This window comes from Ictidomys tridecemlineatus, chromosome 11, assembly GCF_052094955.1.
Source record: "Ictidomys tridecemlineatus isolate mIctTri1 chromosome 11, mIctTri1.hap1, whole genome shotgun sequence".
NCBI lineage: Eukaryota > Metazoa > Chordata > Mammalia > Rodentia > Sciuridae > Ictidomys > Ictidomys tridecemlineatus.
Window position 1 is genome coordinate 50621440 of NC_135487.1, and position 27933 is coordinate 50649372.

Genomic DNA, 27933 nt, shown 5'->3' on the forward strand with positions numbered 1-27933 from the left:
CAGCTTATTAACAAAGTACCTACTACCTTGAAAGTCCTTGTTACACGTTAGGCATTGTAATTTTAGCATTAGAATAAAACATAAGAAAATAAATTCTCACATTTAACTTATTATTTACAATAATACTTACAGTAGTTGAATGTTATGGTTTTGTGTGAGGTCTCCCCTAAAAGCTCACCTATGAGACAATGCAAGAAGGTTTGGAGGAGAAATTATTGGGTAAGCCCTAATCTAATCAGTGAATTGATCCCTAATGGGATTAAATGGGTGGTTGGGTGTGGCTGGAGAAGGTGGAAATTGGATGTGCAACTTAGGGGTATATATTTGTATCTGGTAAGTAGAGACCCTCCCCTCCCCCTTCTGCTTTCTAATCATCATGTGAGCTGTTTCCCTCCACCATACTCTCCCGTCATAATGTTCTGCCTCACCTCAAGCTCTGATGAATACAGCTGGCCTTCTGTGGACTAAGACCTCTGAAACTGAGCCTTCAAATAACCTTTCCTCCTTTACAATTGTTCTGATGGGTCCTTTAGTCACAGCAGCGAAAAAGCTGACTAAAATACTATAGTAATTTATTCAACATTTATTATATGCCAGGTTCTATGCCAAATGTCATTTAGTGTTCTTACTAACTCTATGAGTTAGATACAGTAAGCATTCTTGGCCTTCCATATTCATGGGTTCCATGACTATGCAATCTGTATCACAAATTCAACCAGCCAAAGACCAAAAATGTAAGGCAATGGGTCTGTCCATGCTGAACGTATAATTTTTTTAATTATATTAACCCCCAAAGCAGTACAGCATAACAAGTATTTACATATTATTTACATAATATTAAGTATTATAAATAATTAGAGATAATTAAAGTATACAAAAGGATTGTGAGCATTATATGTACATACTATGTCAGTTTATATAAGAGACTGTAGCATATTTGGATATCTGCAGAGGATGTTGCAACCAATCCCTCAGTGGATACTAAAAGATAATTGTACCTCCATTTGACAGATGTTATATGTTCCTGATGTAAGTGAAATAATCCTCCCAAGGCCATATCATCATGAGTCATGGAGCTAGAATTTGAACCAGGTCACCTGAGGTTTAAAACCCATGCTCTTAGACCACTCTGTTCTATTGCCTCATCCATCTTTACCTCAATAAAGCAGCATCATAATGCAAAAATCAATTATTCTATAATTTGAAGCCAGAGGCTTAAGTTCAATTCTTACCTCAACTGTTTTTTAGTTATGACCTTAGGCATATTCCTTAACTTCTCTGTTTCTCTTCGAGTTCATCTGTAAATGGGGATGATGGAAGTACTCCCCTTGAAGATTTTTTTTTAATTTTAGAAGTAAACAAGCTAATATATATAAAATGCTTAGAGGGCTGTGGATGTGGCTCAGCAGTAGCGCATTTGCCTAAGCATGTGTGAGCATTGGGTTCGATTCTCTGCACCACATATAAATAAATAAAATAAAGGTCTATCAACGACTAAAAAAAAATTTTTTTTTAAATGCTTAGAAAAGTACTTGCACATGGTAAGCACTCAGCAAATGTATACTGTTATTATATTAGTGTGTTTTATATATGTTATTATCTGTATTTCCCTACAAAACTCAATAAATATTTATCTGTGCTACAAGGATGATGACTAATACATGGTGTATAACTTAAATAAACTCAGTCTAGAAGAGTAACAGACATATAAACAGATAATTCCAGCAGGCTAAATAGCACACATTATGTTCCCTTTAATCAGCCACTTACATTTGGTTTCTGCCGCCACTGGATTCCAAGATTTCCAGTTACCATCACTTCATAGGAGAGAACATTTCCACTGTCATTTGAATGAAGCCAATTCATTTCATTTTCTGATGAAATTAATAACATAGAAGTCTCAAATATTTCAGCCCCATAATGTTTTGTCAAAGTTTCCAAGGTAGCCAGGTATTTCACCTTCAGGTCATGAGGGGACACACTGCTGTCACAAATGGTCTTGTTGTTAAATTCCTTTAGGAAATCCTTGAAAACATTATTTATCCGCATCCTGGTGAGAAGGTTCCTCTGTCTGATGGATTTATTCAATGTTTCTGGAATATATCGCTTGTAGCTAAAAGAAAGTATGAAAATTGAACTCTTTTTCATATATAGATTAGTAGAAAATAGAAACAAACCTAAGTCTATGAATCTTCCTTGCATGTGTTGCCATAGGAAAAAGGAAGATCTACTCCCAGAAGACCTTAGAAGGATGATAATCCTAAGAAGATGGAGCTGAATAAAGACTGAGAGAGAACAGAAAGGTACATGTTCCAAAAACACTACAAAAATAGGAATCCTTACAGGTATTATCAAATTTTCTGGATCATAAACGCAGGTAGCAAAATTGACATATCTATATTTTTGTTTCACTGCTCTTATGTACATTAGTACTCACATATAGTATATACTGTTAAGACTGAGCATCAGTTAGAAAACAGTCTGAAAGGCATCAAGAGGGAGTAACTCCAGGTGATATTATAGATGCTTTGGTATGTGCTATTTGTTTATATGTTTGATAATTTTTCTATAAAGAGCATAGAAAAAAATTTTTAAAACATACACAAAGCCTAATTAAATACAAAGATTTAAAGTGTCTGCCATGTAAATAAGTCCACAATATATTATTAAATAGATCAACTAGTAAGCTGAAATGTTAATTTCTTCCATCCAGGTACTGATGGAAAAGGATCTATGATATCAGGATCTTGGCAAACCAATATACTGCAATAACAGGAGTCAGTTTTAAGAAAAGCATGAATGCCTTCAAAGTCCACTGGGGGACAAACAAATGGGGAGATGGTCCATTTGTTTTCCCCAAGTCTGAGACAGTACTAGACCCAGAGTAATCCCTGCAGCATGAATGATTTCACAACAAAGAACCTTATTAAATGGGGGGTTTATATTCAACAAATAGGGTTAATTTCTCTTTTAAATTAATAGAATAGAATTAAAGAAAAACTATCATTTTTCACTTCAGACTTGTAAAAAAAATAAAGAGAAAACACAAAGAGTGAAAGTCACATAAAAAAGTAAACACAATTCAGCATGTGTCTCATCAGTTCCTGCACTGAGGATCGACTAGGACTCTGGTCAAGGGCAATGAGAACCAAGAAGTAACCTTATGACAAGATGTATGCTTATGACCCATCACAATAATGCAGCTAACTCTCCTCTAAAAATGAGATTGTCTTCATTTGTGATAATCATAATAGCCCAAGGTGTGTGCTTATAACCCATCACAATAATGCAGCCACCTCTCCTCTAAAAATGAGATTGTCTTCATTTGTGACAATCATAATAGCCCAGGTGAAAAAAAGAAATAGATTTCACAGATGGGTGAAAATTATACAGATTGAGTACTGATGTCAAATTTTACTTTAGGTAAGTATAATTTTCTTAAGATACTGCTTGGCTGTCCCTCACATCAGAATTAACAGCTTCCTAGTGAATTACTAGAACTCCTTGGGGGCTCAGACAGGGGTAGTAGTAGCAGCTGCTTGTACAGCCATACTGAGATGTATTTAAAATGGGTTTAGCACCGAAGGAAAAACTACAGTGACAGATGGCAATGTCCGTGGGTAAGGAGCAAAGGTAGGTCACTAATGTGATTGGCATTACAGCCCAGAAATTTCACCCTAGAACAAATTTCTGAGATTATTAGTCATCATTCAAAATCAAGACACAATTATAAGTGTGTTACCTTTTACAAATATTCTAGGTAAAATCTGCAGAGAGCAGGAGTCAGGCAAACACGGGTAGCAGTTAAATAATATGTGTGAGAGCATGTATAATTAACACCAGCCCCACAGTCCACTATTTAGCCAGCAGAAAGTTTACCTGATGTCCTTGGGAAGTTCCGGCAATTGCACCTTCTTCATCATGGCATAGTGCGAAATGGCCAAGACAGCCATTCCCAGGCACTCATTCTCAATATCATGCCCATCCTGCTCAGTCTTGGGGTCCCGAATGGGAGCCAGGCATTTGACCAAATCATACTGACCCTTTGGGGGAGAAATGAGAAAAGAAAATGAGCCCCCACTTAAATTTCAAGAGCCCACTCCTGTATTTGATTTTGAAAGGAAGGACTCCTTATGAGAAGGTGCTACCCAGAAAAGCAGTTCAGTAATGAGATCAATCACATTTATAGCTTCTGCAGCATTGAACTTCTTTTTCAACAAAACTAGGCATGAAAAGGCTCAGGAGATGTTCTCCCTAGGTAAATTCAACAAGTAGTTATTGAGTGCTATGTTAGGTACTGGTGAAGAGTAAAAACAAATTCAACTAGTAGTTATTGAGCGCTATGTTAGGTACTGGTGAAGAGTACAAACACAAAGCTCCTTCATAAGGCTTATATAAACAATGCTGACAAGCAATGTGTGCTAGGTATGAACTGTGCTAGAACAAGGCAAGTGACACTGGGCTGAGGTTTGATCATTCATTAATTCCACAAACATCCAAGTCTAGGAACTGTGTGTATAAAGTCAGCAAGGGTAGCACCTCCCAGTCTGATGCAGGTTTACGAAAGAAGAAGGAATTCACATTCAGCTTCTTCTAAGTGTGTTCCACATCTGCTGTTCATGTATGCAGTAGTGAACTGTATCATCAGAGTAACTCCCTCACTGATGGGGGTGCATTCCACTCCAAGAACCAATGGGAGCTTTAAAAACAAAAACTAAACCAAAACTAAAAAGAAAGGCCGACCACCTGCCTTTCACAGAAATGATGACAATGCTAATACCAGCTCGTATTTATTAACCCCTAACCTCATTGCTGGATCCTGTGCTTAGCTCCTTTCACCTATTATTTCATTTGATCCTCACAACAGCCCTCTGAGATGGCATTAACATCATTACCCACACTTATCATTCAGTTAGATAATTCCTGAGAACTAATTATAGGCCAGATGTTATTCTAGGCATAAGGGATGTAGAAATAAACTAAACCATGTTTCTGACCCCATGGAGATTACATTATAAGGAGAAAGGGAAAAAAAACTGGAATATCTGACATCAGACAGTTACAAAAAGCAAAGTCAACTGCAAGTGCCAAGCATCATAGGGGATGGGGTGAGGAAGGGTCACTGACCTGTTCTACACACTTTTAAGAACCAATAACAATAATCTATGCCAACAATGTGTGAAGATCAGAACAAAATCTGAAACTGGTTTTTGGCTACAATTTTCTTTGAATATTTGTTATACAGCAGCTACCTTCAGTAACTTGGGTCTAAAAGCCTCCCAAAGGTCAAATTCTAATGCAGTATTTCATCCTTCAAATACAATACAATGCTCTTTTATATGTCTGCTCCAAAGAAAGATAAGTAAATCTCAGATATGCATTCATAAAACGGAGAAATTGAATCCAAAAAGACTGATCTGATTTTTTTCCCAAATACTATTTCCTGAGGGTTGTGCATTTTCTCATTTTTATGGTGTCTCTAAAGTCAATTTTAAGGTATACATGGAATAAAGTACTATTAGTAACCAAAGCTACAATGGGATATAACTTTTGATATAAAATGGAATATAACTCTTGACGTAAAAGTATATCCTAAGAAAATAACAGGCATGTACAGAAACTCATATAAGGCTCATATAAACTCATATATGACAACTCATATAAACTCATATATGACAACCTATCATAATGATAGCATCATTAAAAAACTTGAGGAAAAACTCAAAATGTCAGGTGGGGTTGTGGCTCTGTGGTAGAGCACTTGCCTAGCATGCGTAAGGCACTGGAATGGATCCCCAACACCACATAAAAATAACAACAAATAAAATAAAGTTAAAAAAAACTAAATAAACAAATAAAGGTATTGTGTCCACCTACAATTAAAAAATATTTTTAAAAAAATGTCCAGAAACAATTAATTACTTAAATAAATGATGGCTTTTCCTCATTATTTAATTTTCTATCTAAAATCTCCACTTGAGTGTTCATCAGCCTCTCCAAAAGAGAATCCCTCATTTCCACCACTTCCCCAGGCTCTTCCTCCCAGTCTTCCATATGTAGGAAATGACTCCATCATCTATCCAACATTGCTCAAAACAACGCCTAGAAATCATCTCTGAGTCCTCAGAGTCTCTCATCTTCCAAACCTAATCCATCAGCAAATCAGCCTAATTCTACCTCCAAAATTAATGGCAGATCTATTCATTTTGCCCCAACCCCAATGCCATTACATTAGGCCAAACCAGCATTTTCTCTTGCTTAAATCACTATTACAGACTCTCAGCTACTATGGAAGAGATGCACCCTTGGGTCCAGCACATCCACTTTCCACATATAACAGAACCATCATTGACTTACAACATTAATAAGATCAAACCCTCCAACTGGCACCCAGGGTAAAAACATGACCCCTTACCAATTTATGCAAGGCTCTGCAGGACCTGCCTGTTTGCCTCACCATCCCCTCTCCTAACACCCTGCTCATGTTCTCCCAAGTGACTCTCCTTCTAGCTCCCACCTGCCTCAGGACCTCCCCACATGAGCTCCTCTCCTCAGATGTTTTCAATCAGGGCGAAAGGAATAGTGGGTAATGTCTGAGGACATTTTGGGTTGTTACAACTGTGAGGAGGGTAAGGTGCTGGTAAATATTCTGCTGGCATCTAGTGGGTACAGGCCAGGGGTGCTGATGAATACCCCACAATGCGGGGAAGTTCGTCACAACAAAGAATTATCTACCTCAAAATGTCAGCGGTGAAACAACTGACTACTGACAGAAACTATTGAGAAACTCCACAGCAAAGAAATACTTCCTCTACTCCTCTCTAGACTACAGCCTCTTTTATATTCTTCAAGATTCATTATAAATGAATCCCTAAAGAGACCTTCTCTGTTCACACTATTTAAATTCGGTCTCCCCATTCAAATTTCACACCATGTCTCTATCACAAGAGCCTTTCTGTCCCTTCATAGCATTTCCTACAATTTCTTACACATTATGTATCATTTTGTATGCTTGTTGTTTTCTATTGTCTAACTTGGATAATAACTGATGCATGCAGAGATCATGTCTATTTCATTCACTCCAATACCTCAACAAGTATAAGCACCTGAGGCAAACAGGACCCAGACACTCAGTAAATATCTGTTGAATAAATGAATTACTATGAAGTCATTAAAACAACAAAGATCAATATTTTAATGGACATTTGCAAGGCAAATGATAGGATGAATAAAAATAGAATGAATAAAGGGCCTATAGAGTGACACAAATAAAATATATTCAAAAATTACATAGTATATAATATAAATCTGCATGTTAAAATCAGCAAACATGTGATCCAAAATGCTAACAATCTCAGGGCAATGTAATTTCAGGTGATTCTAACTTCTCTTTGACTTTTTCCTAGTATCAAATCTTCCCAGTCTCCTACCACTATGATAAAGTGGCCATCTCCTTCCTCCCAGACATCTCCTTGCTGAAAAGTACCTTATTAGCTTGACTGAACTATACCTTCCCTCAATTATACCTCCCTGTGACTTTTGCATGTAAGATGCTACAGATAACAAGGAAAAAGAGAGGGAAGAAAAAGGGAATAGAGAAGTGAGGCCTGAAAACCCACAAGTAGGACAGCCTTTCCGTCTCACCTGGGGCAAGTCTAGGTGCAGCAGCACTTCTGCAGAACAGGCCATAAAGCATTCCAACACCAAGTTCAGCTGCACAGGGAATTTGAGCCCTATAACATCTCACCCTCCCTATAAACTCCTGGTTCCCTCAGGTCCAAACTTTTCACCTGAGCAAACAGGTACTCCAGCGAGCTGGCATCAAGGAGAGGGGTTGCATCTGGAACCTTTTTCTTCTCATAGCCATTTTTCTGCTTCTTTGGAGAATGTCGCCATACAGACTGCTCACTGTCATTGGTTCCATGCCAGTTTGTGAAGTAGAACCTGAAAGGTGGTAAAATGAATGTCAGTTGTGGCAAAGGGAATCCTGGAATGCTGGGAAAGGCATCCTGGTCCCACAAGAGTGAACAGCTCAGGAGGTGAACTGCCCTGAGAGGTGAGTAAAGAGGCCAGCCTCGCATTCTGCAGCACCCCTTCATCTGTTAGGCTAGTTTTATTCTTGCAGGTGCTCTGTGAAGACTGTCCTGTCAGCATCTCCTCAATGATGCAGAGGGGTAAAGTGACTTCCCAACGATCACAAAGATGGCTCCTCTGACAGCCACTGTGTCTTCCTAGACAGGAAAGAGTCCTTGCTGTCTAGAACCAGCTGCTGACCCAACAGCCCCTATACCTTTGCATCAAGGTTGGGCCACCTGCCTTGGCCTCTCATCCTAACACTTCAGAAACCTAGTTTTACCATATGGTCAAGATGTGCGGTTAACACAGCAGTGTTTCCTAGTTCCCTGGCTTCCATTACTCAATTGATGGTGCATCTAATGATGAATGATTTCAAAAGAGAACTACATGAATACTAGTATAAGAATCAACTGTGGTGTCATGAGGAAATGTAACAGCACTTTATAGACAGTGTGCTGTGATCCTCACAGCAACTCCACAAAGTAGATTTGTTTCTACTTCAAAGATAAGGAAAACAGATTCCAAGAGGCTTGGTGATCTAAGACTAAAAGCATATCTCTTAAGATAGCAGATTTTCTCTGCCATCTGTATAGGAAACACAGTGAGTTCCATAATGTGGGGTGGTAGCTAAGCTAAGTGGCCCAAGGTCTTCAGGCTGTAGACTCGGCTGCTGCCTGGGCCTCTCACCCCTCACATGCCCATGTGCTGAGAAAAACTACCATGTCACCAAAAAGAAATGAATAAAAGTCCGCCCCCCACACACACACACACAAAATAAGACTGCTGTTAAACTTAGATACATGTCACTGAACTGTGTGTAGAGCCTGGGACATACCAGGCCCAGGGATAGAGAGGGTTCTTAGGCACAGACCCTGCCCTCTGTGAGCTCAACAACCAACAAACAATATAATGCAACATATAATGGAGCACATGTCACAAGCAGGACTACACTGCAGTGTTCATGGATCCCATATACTTTCTCCTTCCTCCACTAAAGAAAAGATAAACAATAAAAAGTTATACCACCAAACAATAAACAATAAAAAGTTAGACCGCCAAACTGACGTAAGGCAGGATACCTCTGGAAGGAAGCCCAGGAAGAAATGAGGTGGAAGAGGCCAAGAAACAGCAGGACTCTGGCAACAGTCTGGGTGAGGCAGTGGGCTCTGAGGCAATAGAGGCTGCAGTTGTCTCACTCACCACCAAATCCCCAGTGCCTGGCACCTAACACATGCTTAATACATGCTTGACAGACAAACAACAAATAAAGAACAAACTCAAGGAGTAGCAATCAACAATGAGAGAAAAGGATGAAGAAATTAAAGGTAAAAAAATCAATATTTTATAACTTTCTATGTTTCTATACAGCCCATCCTCCCTGTAACTTATGAAAGGGATAAGTTTGTAGGCTTTGTTCTCTCTCCCTCCCTCCCTCCCTCCCCCCCCCTCTCTCTCTCTCTCTCAGCTTTGTTGTATGTTTCTTTCTCTGTCTCTGTACTTCTCCCCTCAAAATAAGTACAGAAGAGGAGGAAGAGGAGAAAAAGTCAGGCCAAGAATGATTATGAAAGTTAGATCTGCTTCAGCTTCCAGAAAACTGACCCTGTCTTTCTGGAATAGTGCCAACTCTACCGAGTTTCTGAAAAAAACTAACAGCTAAGATACTGAGGAAAGGCTCTGAGGATCTAGACGGTTTTTCTAACAAGTTCCTGAATCCCAGTAGCTTCTAAGCAAGTCTACTGATTTAAGATCCTTTTCAAAAAGGATTCAGTGCTAAACACACATTAATTTGTGCTTAACTAGTATCCAACTAAGATACTTTCAATTATCATTGCTGAAAAAAAAAATATGCTTACAAAGTCAAGAGACTGAAGCCGTAGAAATACCAACTGTGTATGTGACTGAGAAAAAGAGAAATATAACTGAAGAGCCCACATGCTGCATAAACCACACCAGGTCTCTGAAGCAGGTGTACTGTCCTCTTACAGGGGATCAGACTCTGGTAACAACAGGAGCCCGAGGTGATGGAGAGGCTGACATTCATGTTATCCCCATGGATAACATGGATAGCATGGATGGCTTCTCTCCCCTAAGTAGAAAATAAGGAGAGAATGACCTGTGCCATACAAAGTTCAAAGCAGGGCTCTAAGAGAATAGCATTAGACCAGGTAAATTCTGTTCATGGATAAGGGAAGCAGTGATCAGAGCATGAGGATATGTACAACACAAAGGTTTCCTGCAGTAGGGAAAGAAAAGGCCCTCAGAGGTGGAACACATTGTAACAGAAGCACTGAAGGCAGGTGCTCCCTGAACCAATCTAATGCATGGATCTCATCTTCCACATCCTGTCTGTCTCCTTCTCCTTCAGTTGTGGTAGAACCCAGGACCCAACATTCTCCCTCTGCACTAAATACAATCTTCAACAGGGTCACTAAAGATTGACAAAGACATCACAAGCACATTTTTCTAGGCTTCTGAGAGCCCTGTGGGACTGTGGAACCATGTCTGGCTTGGCAGCCTTTTGGTCAGATATTCAGATGAGATAAGGCTGGAGAGATCAAGCAATGTGCAGCTTCTCCACAACAGTAAAGACTAACGGTAAACACCAAGCCCAGGAAGTCTAAAACAAGCTGAGTCTCTATGAACTGCCTACACTCAAAAGTTGACAAAATTCTATTTCATAAGATGTCAAACAACATAATAACAACTTTAAATTGGTGGCCACAAATATCAACACCTTCCTAATTGCTAGAAAATTCAATTTCATTCCTTTTTAAAATTTTTAAAATTTTAAATTTTTAAATTTTTAAAATTCTACACTCCTTTTTAAAATTAATAATTGATATGACCAAGAGTTCAAAGGTGGAATAAGAGTGTTTTTCTTAAAAGATCTACTGCACAATGTGGTAACTATAGTTAATTGCATATCTCAAAATTGCTAACATTAAATTTTAAATGTTCCCACCACAAAAATAATTACCTGAGGTGATTAATATGTTAATTAGTTTGGTTTAATTACTTTACATTATATTCACAAGTTATAACATTGTTTTGTACCCCAATATACATAATTATAAATTGTCAATTTACAATGAAATAAAAAATAAATTACAGAGGTGTTCATCAAACTTGGTACAAATTCCTGATATTATGAATGCCAATGGAAAAAACTGAGTAACAAGTAAATGTAGTGTGATCCCTACCCACCCACATTCCTTTTCAAAAGAACATGGAAGGGTAAGTCCGGAGAAAATAAATAGATCTGTCAGTCACAGATACACCCTGCAAGTTTTTGAGAAATTATATTACAGATGACTGCAGAATCTAAATTTACTTATAGACATAGTACACAATAAATTCTCTTTAAGTTTCTATAGAATTTTATTAACAGTGAAATTCACTTGGATGAAAAAGCAAGAATTTTTTTCTTAAAAAGGAATAAAAATGATTACCTTGAATTAACATATATTATAAAACAGTAACTATCAACATCATTACCTAAAAACAGAAAACCACAGTTAAAGTATAAGACTATTTCCCAAAATAGAGCTGGGATTCCACTGAAATAATCATCAACATTTATTTTCATATTGCACCTTCTTTAGTGGTGAGATTATGAGGTTTCAAAATTTTTGTAGTTTGTTGCAATGCAAATGTTTTAGCTTAGGGTGGTATCTTTTTCCCCAAGTTCAAAGAGTCTGTGGTAACAAAGCAATATCCTGTTGAAGCACAATGTCAGGTACAAAGTCAAGGTGACAAAAATGAAGCATCTGTGCACTTCCTGGCAGCAAAAAGAAATGGGGAATGGGCAAAGACAAGTTTTAATAGTGAGAGACCCGTATGAACAATAAAGACTAATGCCTCAAAGTGAAATGTACTGATAATAAGACAATTCACTACAGGTATATCTCTGAATAACTCCCTTTTCTTTTCTGACATCAGAAAAAAGTAGAAGGGGTGAATTAAGTAACTCTCATTCCATCCAAGTCGCAAATGCTACCATGCTAGATTGTAAGCTCAATTTAGAAACCTACAGGGAAAGGAGTAGAACTTCTGAGATTTCCAGCTGTAAGTACCCATATCAACATTGGTCACACAGCCAATCCCAGGCCATGAAAAGCAAGACTACATTTTACCAAACAAATCCAAATATAAGTCAGAAAGTTCAGCTGGAAGCAGTAAACATTTCCCTAAATCTGGGACAAGTCTCACATGGCACACTCCTCTCCTCTCAAGGTAAGGCTTTAGGGAAGTACAGGGAGAGGAGGAAGAGGAGAAAAAATCAGGCCAAGAATGATTATGAAAGTTAGATCTGCTTCAGCTTCCAGAAAAATGACCCTGTCTTTCTGGAACTGTGCCAACTACCGAGTTTCTGAAAAAACTAACAGCTAAGATACTGTGGAGAGGCTCTGAGGATCTGGATGGTTTTTCTAACATGTTCCTGAATCCCAGTAGCTTCTATGCTAGTCTACTGATAATCATAACTAACTAAATTAAGATCCTTTTCAAAAAGGATTCACTGCTAAACACACATTAATTTGTGCTTAACTAGTATCCAACTAAGATACTTTCAATTCTCACTGCTGAAAAATATGCTTACAAAGTCAAGAGACTGCAGCCCTGGAACTACCAACTGTGTATTTGACCCTGGGAGACACTATAGAGTCTACAGCAAAGTTTATAGTAAGGGAGAAAAAGCAAGTACTCATCAGAAGAGAACAACAGTCAAACATCTGCTTCCTGATCAAAACATCTATTACCTGAAAGAAAGATCAGCCCAGAGTTTCTATTCCAGGCAATATATCTCATGCTTCCTAGCTGTAACTTTTAGTAAGAAATATATTTCATATAATGACCTAGTATATACCTCAGATTTTTTTTAAATGTTCTTAGGATACATATATATATATATATATATATATATATATGAATATTATCTATTCTCTCCTGTTTCTTTCTTTTTTTAAGTTCTGGTCACAGCCCTCTGCATTAAAAACAAAATCAAGATTCACTACTTGAAAAAAACTGCTAAGGACACAGATGCTAGTTAACATTTCATAAACATTTCTTTTCTAAAATGTGGCAAAGGAAAAGTGATCAAATTCATCTCGAATTATATTCCAAATACTGATGAAGTCCTTTCTCATATCAAGCAAAAAGTTACAAACTACAAAAATGACTATGTTACTTCTTGGTAAACGACTCAGGGCCCAGGTTAACCGTCATCTCTGGATGCATGAGGAGACCAGGCAGGCATCAGCTCAGTTCTCACGTACCTCATGCGGTAGTGCAGTCGGAGTGATATCTTGTCATCAATGGTGATGGTGCGGTTCGGAGCATACCAGAGCTTGGTGTTCTCATCATACAAGGCAAAGAGGTTGTGGCATAGAGGAGATATACCTGGGGAAAGAACACATCAGAAGATTACAGGGAGATGCACTTGGCCACCTGTTTCTCAAGCATGACAACATAATGATAAGTGAGTCTCTCATCACAAAAAATCTGGGTCACTTATATCCTCTTAGGGCAAAAACAATTTTCAACCACGTTCAGTTAGGCAGTTTGAATTATAATAATCAAGAACCATGACTCCCCAGTTGTAGGCATGTAACTCCTGGTAAGCCAAATTAAAGTCATTTAAAAATAAAAATTGATGATGTTTCTCAATACAGGTAGTCTATGACAGAGACTCACCAAATCCTGCTTAAAAGATAAAAAGGCCATCTAAGAGGCTCACAGATCCCACCCAATGTGCACCTTTCTAATCAGACAGAAACACTCTTGGAGTTTGGGAAATCCTCAATCTGTTTCCTCCAAAACATGTTTGAACAATTCTAACACACTGTGGTTATACATTAAGCATGCAAAGTTATAGTGCACAAAATGCATATTAGAATAAATAATAACCAAAGTGGTTTTCATCAGTGATTAAAATTTATTACCATTAATAATAAATATAATTCTTAAGTACTCTGTACAGTTACCATAAATATTTTTATTAATATCCAAGTAAGATGAAGATATATGCTTACAAAGTTGGCTCAGTAATGCTTTGCCTCCCTACCTCATCAACTGCTTCCTTAATAACAAGCATGATAAAAAAAGGTAAGGGAGATTATGCAGTCACTCACTTCTTAGCCCATGATTAAAATTATAGACCAGTAGATTACACAGATGTTGGGGTGGTGGGAGGTGAATGCCAATAAACAATTATTACTGATATTTTCAGGTCCAACCAAGCCTCAAACTAAGATATAGTGAACTTAAATGATCAAAAAATGTGGGAAAAAATGAGGTAATTGGCACTTGTTTTCTAAATCAGAAACCTGAAGTGAAAATGACCTTGACAGGGTCCCTCTCTGGCCCTGCACAGCCTGGGAGGGACACTCCAATGCAGAAACTGGCTTAAGAAGTCACAGGTGACTTGGCATCTCAAAGCTTTCTCCTGACACCTCAACTCGGGTCTCAAGAAAGGTGAAAGTTATTCCTGCCCAAGCTACAATTCTACTAACAAAGGGAAAAGATGGAGCTAAACTTTAAAGAGCATTTCCCCTAGGGAACAAAGACCAATGGCTTTTGGATCCAGTATTATTAGGACTATGTTTCAGGTATGCTATAGGTTTTCATACATAAATTGGTTCTTATAGGCTGGCCTGAAAAATTAGCCTTTCTTTATACATATCTTTATTTGAATGCACACTTGAAGCATGATTTATATGTAATCATGGAAATATCTATTTTTCCTACCACAGGTCTGATTCTAAAAATCTTACCTATTCATAACTATTTATAAACAGGAAGATCAGAGATAACATGTTATATAAAAATACTAAACAATAATACTAACATTTACTTGGGGCTACATGTTAGGCATAGAGTTAACATTACTTTTATTATCTTTTGCTCCTCCTGATACTTAATGAGGTTAATATTTTTCTTTTGCCGTTTTACAGTTGAAGAAACTGTGGTCTCCCAAGGTTTAATGTAATTCAAGGTTACTCAGTACCATGCAGAGTTGAGATTAAAACCAAGAAAGAAACCACCGAGGAGATAAGCGATAAAAGCTCAAAGAACCAAACTTTACCATTGGTGAGTATAAAACAGGGAAGAAAACAGTATAGCTCCCAAACATCACTTCTGTAATAATAATGAGTGCTACAAAAATCTGTAATATTCAGTATTTACGTACTTTTAAAATTAATGTACTGTGGCAAAATTCCTTTGAGCCAGTTACAGAAAAGACACCACTCATTCTCTACAGACAAGACTTAGGAACTGATAGATTAACTACAATCCAACAATTCTGCAAAAGTGATCCCTGCTTTAAAAAAAAAAAAAACTGAGTGAGGTTAATACTGAATGATTATTATAAAGTGCTTGGTTAAGGAATCGGCACTACAAGCAAACCTGTAGGGAAAGGAAGAGAAACAGACAAAAGCCTTTAGAAATGCTCTAGAAGCACTGACACACATCTAATAATTCTGCTAACTACAAATACACTTAGAGCTGCTGTTCAAAGCTATTTACTTGTATAGATTGCTGCCCAGTCAAAATAACTTAAACATCCCACACCCTGTTTAGTTAGTGAGAGTCTACCACAAATCATTCCTGTAACAGAAACCTCTTCCATTCTACTGGCACTCTGGTATATAAAGCCCTTTAGGCACAAAGGCATGTAACAGGAAGAAAATGGGGTTTCTCAACAAGCTATATGACTAACATGGTAAGCGATTCTTAAATAACTACACTATCCTCACAAAGTTGCTCTGAGTACTAAAGATGGTATAAGTAAAACATGGATCAGACTGTCTGGGATCATAAAGTTACTTCATCATTACAATATAAGTCAATTAGATTTTCTATAAACAGCTTTATTGATATACAATTTACATACTATAAAGTATACCTGTTCTAGGTATATAACTCAATGAACTTTAGTGTGTTAGTACTAAGTTGTACAACCATTGCTATAATCTATGTGGATTATATCTCTAAGTTTCTGATTTCGTTTTGCTTTTCATTTAAAATTGGGAAGATAAAAATCTGCCAATGTCCCCACCTAAATTGCAAGGGTAATGAAAGTTTTGTCAGTCACTTTGGCTTCCCATCTTCAAAGGGTGATAGGTTAACTTTAAGTAAGACAAGCCTCACTTTAAACACACACACCAAAAAAAACCAGACTGTGCTGTTAACTGTCTCACTGTCCTTTTCACAGCTTGGCAACCTGACCAAGTCACAAAGCAACACTCAGCTTCTCACCTCATCTGCACACCACACAGGGGAGGGCAGGTCATGGTGCCAATCTCTGAAGGAAGAGTTTCCAAAAAATCTCTAACATATTGAGAGATGCTACTTTTGAGATTGTACTTGAGGCTATGTGCTTTACATACCACCTTACCTGGTACTAATGCTATTTTGATCAGAGATGTGGGGGCAATGAGAACTGAGTTAAGCACCATTCCTTGGTATTCTACAGCTCATCAGTGATAAAAGAGGAATGATCCGTCTTGCAGTAAAAAGTAAAACTCCCTAGATTAAAATCACTGGCCAAAGATCACATGTAAGTAAGTGGCAGAAGCAGAGGCAAGGCAGACCCCTGACTACCGGAGACCACATCTTCTGCTCAGCAAAGATATAAAGGGCAGAGACCCTAGATCTGCTTCTGGGAGAGTATGCTATTGTGACTCCAGAGCCCCAGGCAACTGCCAGTACTCACAGCATTCCTGCGCTGCCCTGATGCACAGCTCTTCTGCTGTGTACTCTCCAGTGCCCAGCCGGAGGGGCTCCCTGTCTGGCAGATAGAAGGTCACTTCCACCCCTGGCTCAGGGGCCACCTGATTCACCTCCGCTTTCTTGGAGCTCCTCATTTTAGCACAGAAAGCCATGGCATTGCAGTCTTCTTTTATATTTAGATACTGTAGAAGGAGGAGAACAAGGTGATATGGTCGTTCTATGTTTTACAAGTCTCTAGGGCAAAAGAGAGTGTTGTAAAGGTATGCAAGCAGTAATATTTAGTACTGGATAAGAACCTCTTCCTCCTTCCCTTCCTAAAAATCAGGCAGGTCAGAGCTTACAAGAGATGAAACCATGGAAATAATTATGCATAGTAATAAACTATAGTCAGGCCATATTGTCAAAAATCAGAATAATATTGGCTTTAATTAACTTTGTCTATTAGCACATAAGTTATAGTTGAAAATTTTAGGCCTATTCTGGAACCAACAATGTTAAAAGAATGATGAGTAATTGTTAATATTGCTACTTTTGGAATCACAACTTTTGATTAGACCTATAGCAAGAATCATACTCTTAATTTTATGTCTATCTCTTACTAATCAGCAAGTTTGGTCAGGGCATATCTATTCACATGCCCCTTTGTGACAGTACACACAAAATGACCGCCACTGCATATTTACAAGTCACATGAAAGGAGATGAAAAATTAATGAATGGAGCCAGGTCCACAGTTCACCCATGGGCAGGCAAGCAGAATAGGCAGCAGGTCAAGCAGCACTTCATGGCAATGGGACAAGAACAGGAAGTTTTATTGTGGAAAAATTAGGACCTACTGGTGATAAGCTTGCATGTCAGCGGCTCCTATGAGCCCCCTCAAAAGGGAAGGCAACTAGGACCAAAGAACCAGCCTCAGCTACTCTGCTTTGAGTGAGGCTAAAGGAATGGAAGAGCAAGGGAAAGGCCTACACATTTTCTTCTCCTTGCCCCAATATCATTGCCTAAAAACTAATTTCCCTGTCCCTAGACTAATGCTTTCTTTCTTCTTGCCAAGCCAGCCTTCACTAAACCTCCAAAGAAATGTCTTTAAAACTTATCAGACTCCCTCATTGTCTCCCCATTAATCTATAGACCAGTTCCAAACTCTGAAACTGAGGGGTTCCATCTCCTCATTGGCCTCATCTCTTGTCACTCCGAGCTTCTTACTTCATGCTTAAAACCCACAAGGCTGCCAGCATTCTTGTGCCTCCCTCACCAGTGCTGCTTCTCATCCTTCTGCCTTACTCATGCTGATTCCTGTACAGATATACCTTCCCACCTACATCTTTTATGGCAGACATCAACCTTCTTTAGGACTTAGCCCAGACATCACCTCCTTCAGGAAGCTTTCACTGAACTACAGTCCTATATTTAAGGTATATACCCTCTGTCATGAGCTCCCAAACTCATCACACTTCTCTAACCACAATGAAATAGAACCATCTTATTCATGCATCTGTACCTTACTTACACACGCTGTAAGTTACCTGCCATTTACCTTTGTATCCCTTCTATGAAGCATAAATGCTTACATGTAATTGGTGCTTTTGGACTGACCTAAGGAAGCTCCCCAAACAGGAAAGTCACATGGGGACAACAGTCACAATCCTCTTTAACAAATTAATTTGCTTGATCTATTAGCTGCCCTAATAAATCAAGATGAGAGGTGAGATGCTTACAGGAGGACAGGAACCAGGTAGGCCTTGATGCTATAAAATAAGAGACTTTCCATTTTAATTGCTCAATGTCCAAAATAAAGCTGAAAACCAGAAGCTTCCGGAAATCAAGTTTACCTCAAAGTTCAGATCAACAAGTATAACCAGCAGTTAAGCCCCAACTCTAACCCACATTGAAATATTGACATGGAAAGCATAATAGTTAAAAACCTGCTTCATAATGTAAGGCAAACCTTTGTCCTGGAGATTCTTTATAGATGTGACAGAGACAGAATTCAAAGAGAACATTGTACCCCTAACTCTAAGGAGATTAAATAATCAGACAAGTATACATACTTACAGGTTCACAAGATATAGCACTGCTAGAAACATTAAAAAAATACATATAATGGACAATGTTCATTAGGAGAAGAAGTCTATCAAGAGCTGTTTAAAAGGATGACATATCAGGTACGGTAGCACACCCCTGTAATCCCAGAGACTTGGGAGGCTAAGGTAGGAGGATCATAAGTTCAAAGCAAGCATCAGGACCTTAGCAAGGTCCTAAGCAATTTGCTGAGATCTTGTTCTAAGTAAAGGCTGGGGATGTGGCTCAGTAGTTAAGTACCCCTGGACTGAATCTCCAGTACAAAATAAAATAATGATAACAAAAATAAAAGGATGACATAAAGCTATGTACCTCAACATTGAAAGAGGTACAAGGCACTCTGCAAAGTCAAAAAAGATAACAGGTACATTATGGCCCTTTGGGTTATGCATATGCATATTAAAATCTGGTACAACATATAATAATTTTTTAATGGTGGTGAGTGTCTAGGATAGATTATAAGAAAACTTCAGCTTTTACTCTGTATTTCCTGTACTTTTATACTCCTGAGATTTCTTAAAAATCCATATACTTCCCATTGAGGATGAATAAAATGTTGATTTTTAAAAATTATGCATAACAGTATAGTTAGCCCTACAGGTTCAAGATCAGTTTCATTATTCTTTTTAAAAGTCAGATGTTTTCCTTAAAACAAAACATTTCTCTCTCTCTCGACATACCTGCATTTATTCGGCTGTCCAATATCCCACGAAAAGCAGACTGGATTTTCTTCTCTACTTTCCAAAGCCCATTCAGAATTGAGCTAAAGACACAAATAAATAAAATAAAATAAATAAGTAAGTACATAGGCTTAGAGGTAACTGGGCCTGAAAATAAGAGGTCATGTTCATTGAGAAACAGCCCAAATTAAAGGGGCAGAAAAATGCACTTGGGAGGCAGAAGTGAAAACAAACAAAAGTTGATGAGGACATTAAGAGGACAGAGACACATCTTAGAGCATAAAATATCAACAAAGGCATTATTTTCATTCATTGTTCCAATAAAGAAAGCCAGAGACTTCTGCTTCCTGGTGAAGTGCCCTGTCCAAAGTGAGTAAGGACTATGACTTTTACATCAACAACCCATCTCCTGACGCTATAAAGTAACAGTTTAAGGCATCCAAAGATGTGCACTTTTATTTCCCATTTTCATTTCCTCTTGTAACCTCATATCACAAAAACACAAGAGTTCTGAATTGTTTTAACTGCTTTCCTTGTTGCTTCTCACAAATTTAACAGTAGAATCAAGTTATTTTTACAAAGAAGGAACTATAAGTCTTAGAGATTCCAAATTGATTTCTAAGTTAATACAGATTACTGTCTTAATTAACACATCAGAATCCAGTATTAGGAAAAGCACAATCCCAGGCATTTCAGGGCAGCAGAGATGGCAGGTTAAGGGAGATGAGGGGTGGGTCCCTGAGGTTGAGAGGGCAGAACTCTCACAGGGTCTTACATATGAGGTAGGAGGAACACATATGAAAACTGAAACACAACTCAACAGTGAGTCAGGATGTCATCTTGTGCCTCTTGCTAATGGTAACTAATGCTGGGCAGGGCTAGCTGGGCAAGGCTTTCTGTAGTGGGTGAGACTCTAGCAAAAGTAATAACAATAAGTCAGGCAGTAGGTTCAAATGTGGGTTTTGATGTCATGACTTTGATTTAGTTATTTTGATATGAACAATTTTAACAAGGTTCATAAAACAAATCATTACATCTCCAGCTTTTTGAAAGTTAATACAATTAATTGCTTTAATGTAAACAGACACCTTGTCCTGTATCAAAACAGCATTAGAAATTAGCTGAATACTAATGCTTTGCTTTAGCTCAGAAGCTGCGCCTCAAATGCCATATTTAGAAGAGTCTTCCATTCAACAAGTATTTTTGTGCAAGTCAGAAACTGGTCTAGAAGAGAAGGCCACAACAAAGAAAAAGAACAATACAATTCCTGCCCCCAAGGAGCTTACAGTCTACAGGAACAATGCAATCAGGGAAGCATAGACAGAGGTCATTTCAAACAGCTAAAATGCTACGAAGGAAAAACAGAGAGCATACAATGGGGGGGGGGATGATCAAGGGTGGGCTCAGAAGGCAGTAATACAGAGCTGAACTGTGGTGAATGTCTGGGGAAGTGGGGAACAAAGTCAATGGGAAGAAAACAGTCTGGGTTTTGGAAAGGATCAGCATGTGCAAAGGCCCTCTAGAAGGAAAGAGCCCTCTGCAGCTAGTCCCTCTGGCTCCATGACTGGGGAAACTTTCTACAATCCCTCTATGCCTGGGCACAGGCATCACTCACACTCAGCGGGTATCCAGGGCCTCTCTGCCCCAGATTCCCCACAGCACACCCTTATCTGCTACAGCCACGGAGGGACAGAATTGCCCCCAGGGAACTCAATGTTCTGCACCATGAAGTAATTTGTCCCAAGCCAGGAAAGAGACAAAGACCCACCCAGGCCCCTTAGGGCAGGAAGGGTTGGACAAGTCTCCCAGACCTGGGCTCCTCACAGAAGGGCCACCATATAAACATTTTCAGAATGTTTAAAGCTTTTTAAAATTAACCATCAGACCACGTGTTACTTTACTTGAGGAGCCACAAGTTTCTCTGGGCCTCACATAAGAGTCAAGTGTCAGACTAAAACCATGAAAATTCTTCTAGAACTAAAATTCCATGAAAACCTGCTATCAAAGAGACTTTGGTTTTTCCCATTATTCCTTCTCTATTACAAACAACACTATATTAAAATCACATTGTACTTAATCTTCAAACTAACCTCTAATATTATTGGGCAGGACAATAAAATGGCCTAAATTTGTGGTGCTTAGCCTTAAACTCTTTTGAGAAAACAAAATTAATGAAATTCTTATACATTATACCGTTTTTATGCTGCTTTAATAATAACAAAATCCCTGCTCTCAAGTGAATTGACAGACTATTAATAAAAATAAATAAATAAAAACCACCCACATAGCACTTAAAATGTTAGGCATTACTCTAAGCACTTTAAACATCAAACTACTGATTCACTTTATAAGACATGACAACACTGTGCTCAATCAGGATGGCAAGTGCTTTTTAGGGATATAACATTTGTGTAATATCTTCTTCCAAGTAGCATTTCTTTAAAAATATACAATGGTATCTAGCTGATTACTTTTAGATCAAGTAGAAAAGGAGCAAGATCAATTTATAAACACTTTTTAGATCATTCCAGGAAATCAATTTAAGCTTCTTATTATAAGCTAAAAACAAAATTTTAATGCTAGAAACAAATCAGCAGGAATCACAAAATATCCTTTTAAAAGAGAACATGACTCACTGGGTTCAATTTCCAACTCAAATGAATACAACATAGCTTAGAAAATGGGAAGGATAAAGAGGAGCAATCAAAACTTTTTTATGAAAGCAGTAAATCCTTCACCTTATAAAATTCACGGATTTGAAAGAAAGTATTTTTCTTTTGGTAATAGAGGATTACCCTTGTGTTTTAATTTGTAGCTGCTGCTATTTATATGCAACAAAATCAAGAGAAATTTTGCACATTCCTCAAATTTCTTTAATTTATCATATTCTTATGTAAGAGACAAGTACAACTAATACTTTCTGAATAAGGGAAAGTACAAGAAACAAAACAGTTCTGTGAGTGGGAATAGAACCTAGCTGCAATAAATGGGATAATACAAATATTTTCTAAGATGCAAATTCCAGAAATCTGTCAGACAATACTGAAACTCTTAATTTTCAAGAACATCTTTTGAAATACTGATATCTGTGCAAGCAAAGGGAAATTGATTGGACAGTTTAAAGAGAAAAAGAGAGAGAGAAATAAAAACAGACCATTTTAATATTCACAAATAGAACCATCAGAATGTGACTCTTTTGGCCAAAAACCACTATCAGATTTATATGTAAAAATCAACTGGGTGACAGTTTAAGTCAATGACAAGAATCAAAATCATACATCATAGATAATTGATTATTTTCACTAAAAATACCATCTCATCTATAATGAGTTATTCTATGAAAGTCTTCAAGGAATCAAAGACTTTGACTTCTGAAATAAAAATACAAATAAAATATTGATGAACTAAACTTAGGAAAATGTGTAATTTTAAAAATGTCCTGAAAGTGGCTGCTTAAATATCTTAAGAAGCTTTAAGCTTGTAGACATTTTTAGAAGGCTTTCAGAAGCAGTCAACAATCTTAAGGTTGGTGAGCCTCAGTTTCCCCACCCATTCACCTGAGGAAACATCCTGCCAAAGGGTTGGTCTAAGGATCAAAAGGATCCTTCAAAAAGTCTTCATCAGAGAGGTGGGCACAGTGGTGCATGCCTGTAATCCCAGAAACTAGGGAGGGCAAGGCAGGAGTATCTCAAATTCAAGGCCATCCTCAGCAACTAAGCAAGGCCCTAACCAATTTAGCAAGGCCCTAAGCAACTTAGCAAGACCTTGTCTTAAAATAAAAAATAAAAAGGGCTAGGGATGCAGCTCAGTGATTAAGTGCCCTGGGCTCAATCCCTGGTATCCACCCCCCAACAACAACAACAACAACAAAAAGTCTTCATTAAGTACTTATCACAATACCTTTTCAAAAGCAACATTTTTCAAAAGAAGCTATGGATATAAAAGTGCTCCAGAAAGGCAGAGTGCTAATGTGGGCTGTAACTTGCTTGAAAAAGCAAGAGAATAAACAGGGATTCTCAGCAGAAGCCTGGTCATACATCAGAGTCTCATTTCCTGATTTTCAGATGACACTATAGAGTGGTTTGGGAGCATGGGCTGGAATCCTACTGACCTGGGTTTTAATTCTGGCTCCTGCTAGTTATAATCTTAAGGCAAGTTACTTACCATCCCCAAACTCAATGTTCTCAGTGTAAGCAGGGAGATAAAGATAGAATTTATCTCACAGGGCTGTCAAGAGTTAAATGGTTAATGCATATAAAGTGCCCAACAGAGTGTAGCATTCAGGAAACAAATATTTTGACCATAATTTCTATTAAACTGATTACAACTTGATGGAATACAGTTCCAGTCAAGGAGAGGGAACCCTTATATGTACAAACACGTTCAGCATCTTATGCTTAGAGCATAAAAAGCATGAGAAGCTTTAAGTGTGCAAGTGACCGATTCCTAAGTACTTGCTCTTTCCATAAGGGGGAAAACTACTTTAAAATGGTCTCCATCTCCAATACTACTTTCTCTGGCATTTTAGTACTTTTCATAGTCTAAAATCCATCTAGAAAACTAATGTCAGTCCAAAACACCCTTCCCTCCAGCTACTAAAAAAAAATCCTTAAAAATGTCACTAACGTGCCCCAACCTTGGCTGCATTCCAGCTTACAACCAATGCACTGCCATGCACCATTGCTGCAGCAATGGGGAGAAACTTCTGGTGACTTCTAGCACAGGCCCACCCTGTGTGGGCATGGAAACTTCTTATAGCCCAGCACACACACCATACCAGGGAAAATGTCTTTGTTTCTCTTTCAGCCAAATCACAGTGGCTTCACACCCCTGGAGCCACAGAAATGACTTGTATGTACTGCTCCTGAGATGCCCATTACTTGGCTGAGACTTTGGATAATGGTTCTGATGAAAGCATCGCAAGATACTGTAAAGCTGATGGATTCCAGCCAAAAGGATGACATAATATAAATACAAAATCTACTAGTTTTTCCTGTCAGCAAGTCAGAATTACGGCTTTTCTATATGCCACTCCTGCCATACAGAATAACTCACTTCAAACTACAGCAGCAATTCCAGGAATACCCAGAATCGTAAATGCTGCTTCATTTACAATAAACTTCTAGGGACGATCAAACAATCAATGCCAACTCAATAGTTCAGAGCTCTATGTTCTGCTCCCAACAAGCCCACTTTAGTTGAGAGGAGGTTTCTGATCAAAGTAAATATAGTACTTTGCTTAATTAAAGTCAATAAGTGTCTCTAAAAGCTACATTGTATCAAGATACTTTGCTGAGTATTCTTTTTCTTTTTTCTTCTTTGAAACTAATCACTACTAATACATCTAAAATGTTATTAAAGAGCATAGAATATAAGTTTTAGTGAAGCTATTCACATGTCCTTCCCAGAAGTAAAAAACATGGAGGCAGAAGTGGCTACTCAATAAGAGAGAAGTGGAGAGAATGGCTTATCTTGACAATATATGCTTTTTTAAAATTTTTTTTAGTTGCAGATGAATACAATACATTCATTCATTCATTCATCCATCCATTTATTTATTTATTTATTTATATGCAGTGCTAAGGATCCAACCCAGTGCCTCACACATGCCAGGCAAGCACTCTACCACTGAGCCACAACCCCAGCCCCCAGTATATGCTTTTTAATCACTCATTTCTAAAATACATATGAAGCACCTGGGCCAATGCAATAAAACCTTGAGAGAGAGAGAGAGAGAGAGAGAGAGAGAGAGAGAGAGAGAGAGAGAGAGACAGATATTGTGTGTGTGTGTGTGTGTGTGTGTGTGTGTGTGTGTTGCTGGGTATCGAACCCAGGGCCTTGTGCAGGCAAGGCAAGCACTCTGCCAACTGAGCTATATCCCTAGCCCCTATACAGCACTTCTATGAGTTGAAAAGGTTAAAACTTATCTAATGGACATAAGCTTTTGATTTTAGTTTAAGAGTTTGGGAAAATCACAAAACCACATTCAAGTCTCACAGTCCCTTTCACAACTGAGAAGACTTGGATTCCCATGGTCAACTGGGAAAGTGGCAAGACCAAGTCTGGAACTTGCTTGCTGCCCTTTCCATTTCCCACATTGCCCTGGGCAAGGCTCAGGGCTTCAGGAAATCTAAAGATGTAACATAAATATGTGTGAGCCCTCCAAAATCCTGTAGTTTTGTTAACACCAGGCAAGGCTAACACATACACAGGTACCTCAAGTCAGAGGATGTTAAGGATTGCCAGGACAGAGATGGCAAAAACTGTGGGAATCAAGAAGGCAAGGGGGTGATGGTTTGGTCTGTGACATTATCTGGAGAGTGAACCTGCTCCTGGCTTGAAGAAATGGAAAAGATACAAAAGACAGAAAGAAAGGTTGCAGCTCTTCAAGGAAAGGACCAGAAGGAAGGGAGATCAAGAGGGTGTAAGTATAGGAAAGAATACGCAGACCAGAAGGGATCATGTAGGAAAACAGCAGAAAGAATGCAAAGTGAAGGAGGATGCAAATGAGGGCAGTCTATATGCCAGTTTCTTCCTGTAGGCAGTAAGATAAACTGCCAATCAGAAAGAGGCCCAGGTTCCATCCTAGCTCTGCCAAGACTTGCCCAATCTAAAGCAAGCTTCTTATGCAGGATTTGAGCTCAGACTGCTTAACAAAAAAGTATTAGATGATCTCTGGGTTTCCTTACAGCCCAGAAACAGAAGCCTAAGCCTGGAGTCATCCTAACCTGGGTTCAGATCTCTAACACTGTGTGTGCTGTCTCTCCTTCTGGAGATGGCTCACATTCTCTCTTGAATGTGTATTCTGTGATTGACCCTAAAGGTGACTCTCTTGAGATTACCCCCCTACCTTGAATATGTATCTACTTTCCTAAAGAAACCTGTCTGTGAGGGGTGGGGGAACACTTACTGTGTGACAACATCAGGCAAGTTTCTTCACCTGAGACTCTGTTTCCAATGTAAAATGGTAAAAGTATGTATTTCATAGGTTGTTGTGATGATTCAAGATTTCCCCAAACTCTTAAACTAAAATAAAAAGCTTATGTCCATTAGAACAGTTTTCTGTGAGTACACTCACGGTTTTTAAAACCCTTTAGATTAAAAAAGAAAAAGAAAGAAAACAAATCAACCCTAGCGTACAAATGTTTGAAACCACATTATGCTGCACTCTAACATAATTTTTCATTAATTTGAACTTCCAAAATGTCTTGATGCAAAGACATAAAATCTATTACAAAAGTGCCATCTGACAAAGCTTGAAGGTAACCATAATTTATTTGTTTATTTTTAGAAATTGGTGTTTATGGGGCTGGGGATGTGGCTCAAGCGGTAGCGTGCTCGCCTGGCATGCGTGCGACCCAGGTTCGATCCTCAGCACCACATACAAACAAAGATGTTGTGTCCGCCGAAAACTAGAAAATAAATATTAAAAAATTCTTTCTCTTAAAAAAAAAAGAAATTGGTGTTTATTTTCCATAACCTTATTTCCATCTTTCTTATTAATAAGTGTCTGCAGAACAGCTCAAGACCACTCGGTGGTTGTTCCTACCCACTCAGCGGCCTGAGCAGTGGGAGCTGAGGACCAGTCTTCAGTGGCTGGCTGGGCACGCCAGTCTTCAGTAGGGGTAACCATAATTTAAAGAAAAAATCCAGAGTCCCTCAAGTTTTTGCACCTTGTGCTAATTTATTTGTATCTACACATATTCACCTATTCCCTCTCTTAAGGCTACATAGGAATCTCTGTTTAGGCAGAAATCCATCTAACATGATTCCTGTAACTCAAATCACTCAGGTTCTCAAATGGAAAAAAATCAGAAATTAACTCTGCTTACCTTGAGGTAAAGGTGAGTATAAGAGAAAGACAGGACCCAAGAATGGCCTGCTGAGAACACCACCGCTAGCACCATCACCACTGGTCACCAACTCTCACCACAACTGGACTCCTAATTCTATGGCTACCAGGAATGATCTCAAGTCTCTCCCATGTATGTGTACTATTCCCTCCAGACTCAAAGTCTTGGAAAGGAGGGATCCAACAGGCCAAACCCAGTTCTTTCCTAGTCAGACATCCACAGCTCCTTCAACTGAAACTCAAAAAAGGAAGGGGGTTCAGGTGCTAGTCAACACCCCAACTGGAAAAGGTCCCTTCTGATCTATATCCCAAAGAAATTGTGCTATTGCCTCAAAATATAAATGAAATTGTGTGATAAGAGTTAAAGAGGAAATCTCAAGAGATATGTTTCCTTATAATCCTCCTCAGCCAAGAAAGTACAACCTATTTCTATGGTTAGCTTTGAAACAACATCACCAGCAATGGCTTCACTCATTGTTTTTGTTTTGTGGCTCTGGTTATTGAGCCCATGACC

General features: G+C 38.4%; 1 protein-coding gene across 2 annotated transcripts in view; it reads right to left on the bottom strand.

Moving 5' to 3' along the window:
- The window catches only part of Jak1 (Janus kinase 1), a 129082-nt gene that overhangs the window by 36318 nt on the left and 64831 nt on the right, over nt 1-27933 (bottom strand). For both annotated transcript variants that reach the window (XM_078026406.1, XM_078026405.1), the window contains exons 2-7: nt 19568-19650; nt 16790-16988; nt 13350-13473; nt 7791-7944; nt 3880-4043; nt 1771-2113 (exon numbers count right to left, since the gene is read on the bottom strand). In XM_078026406.1, coding sequence (XP_077882532.1) covers nt 1771-2113; nt 3880-4043; nt 7791-7944; nt 13350-13473; nt 16790-16988; nt 19568-19573 — 990 coding nt within the window. In that variant the 5' untranslated portion in view covers nt 19574-19650. The remainder of the gene's footprint in view (nt 1-1770; nt 2114-3879; nt 4044-7790; nt 7945-13349; nt 13474-16789; nt 16989-19567; nt 19651-27933) is intronic.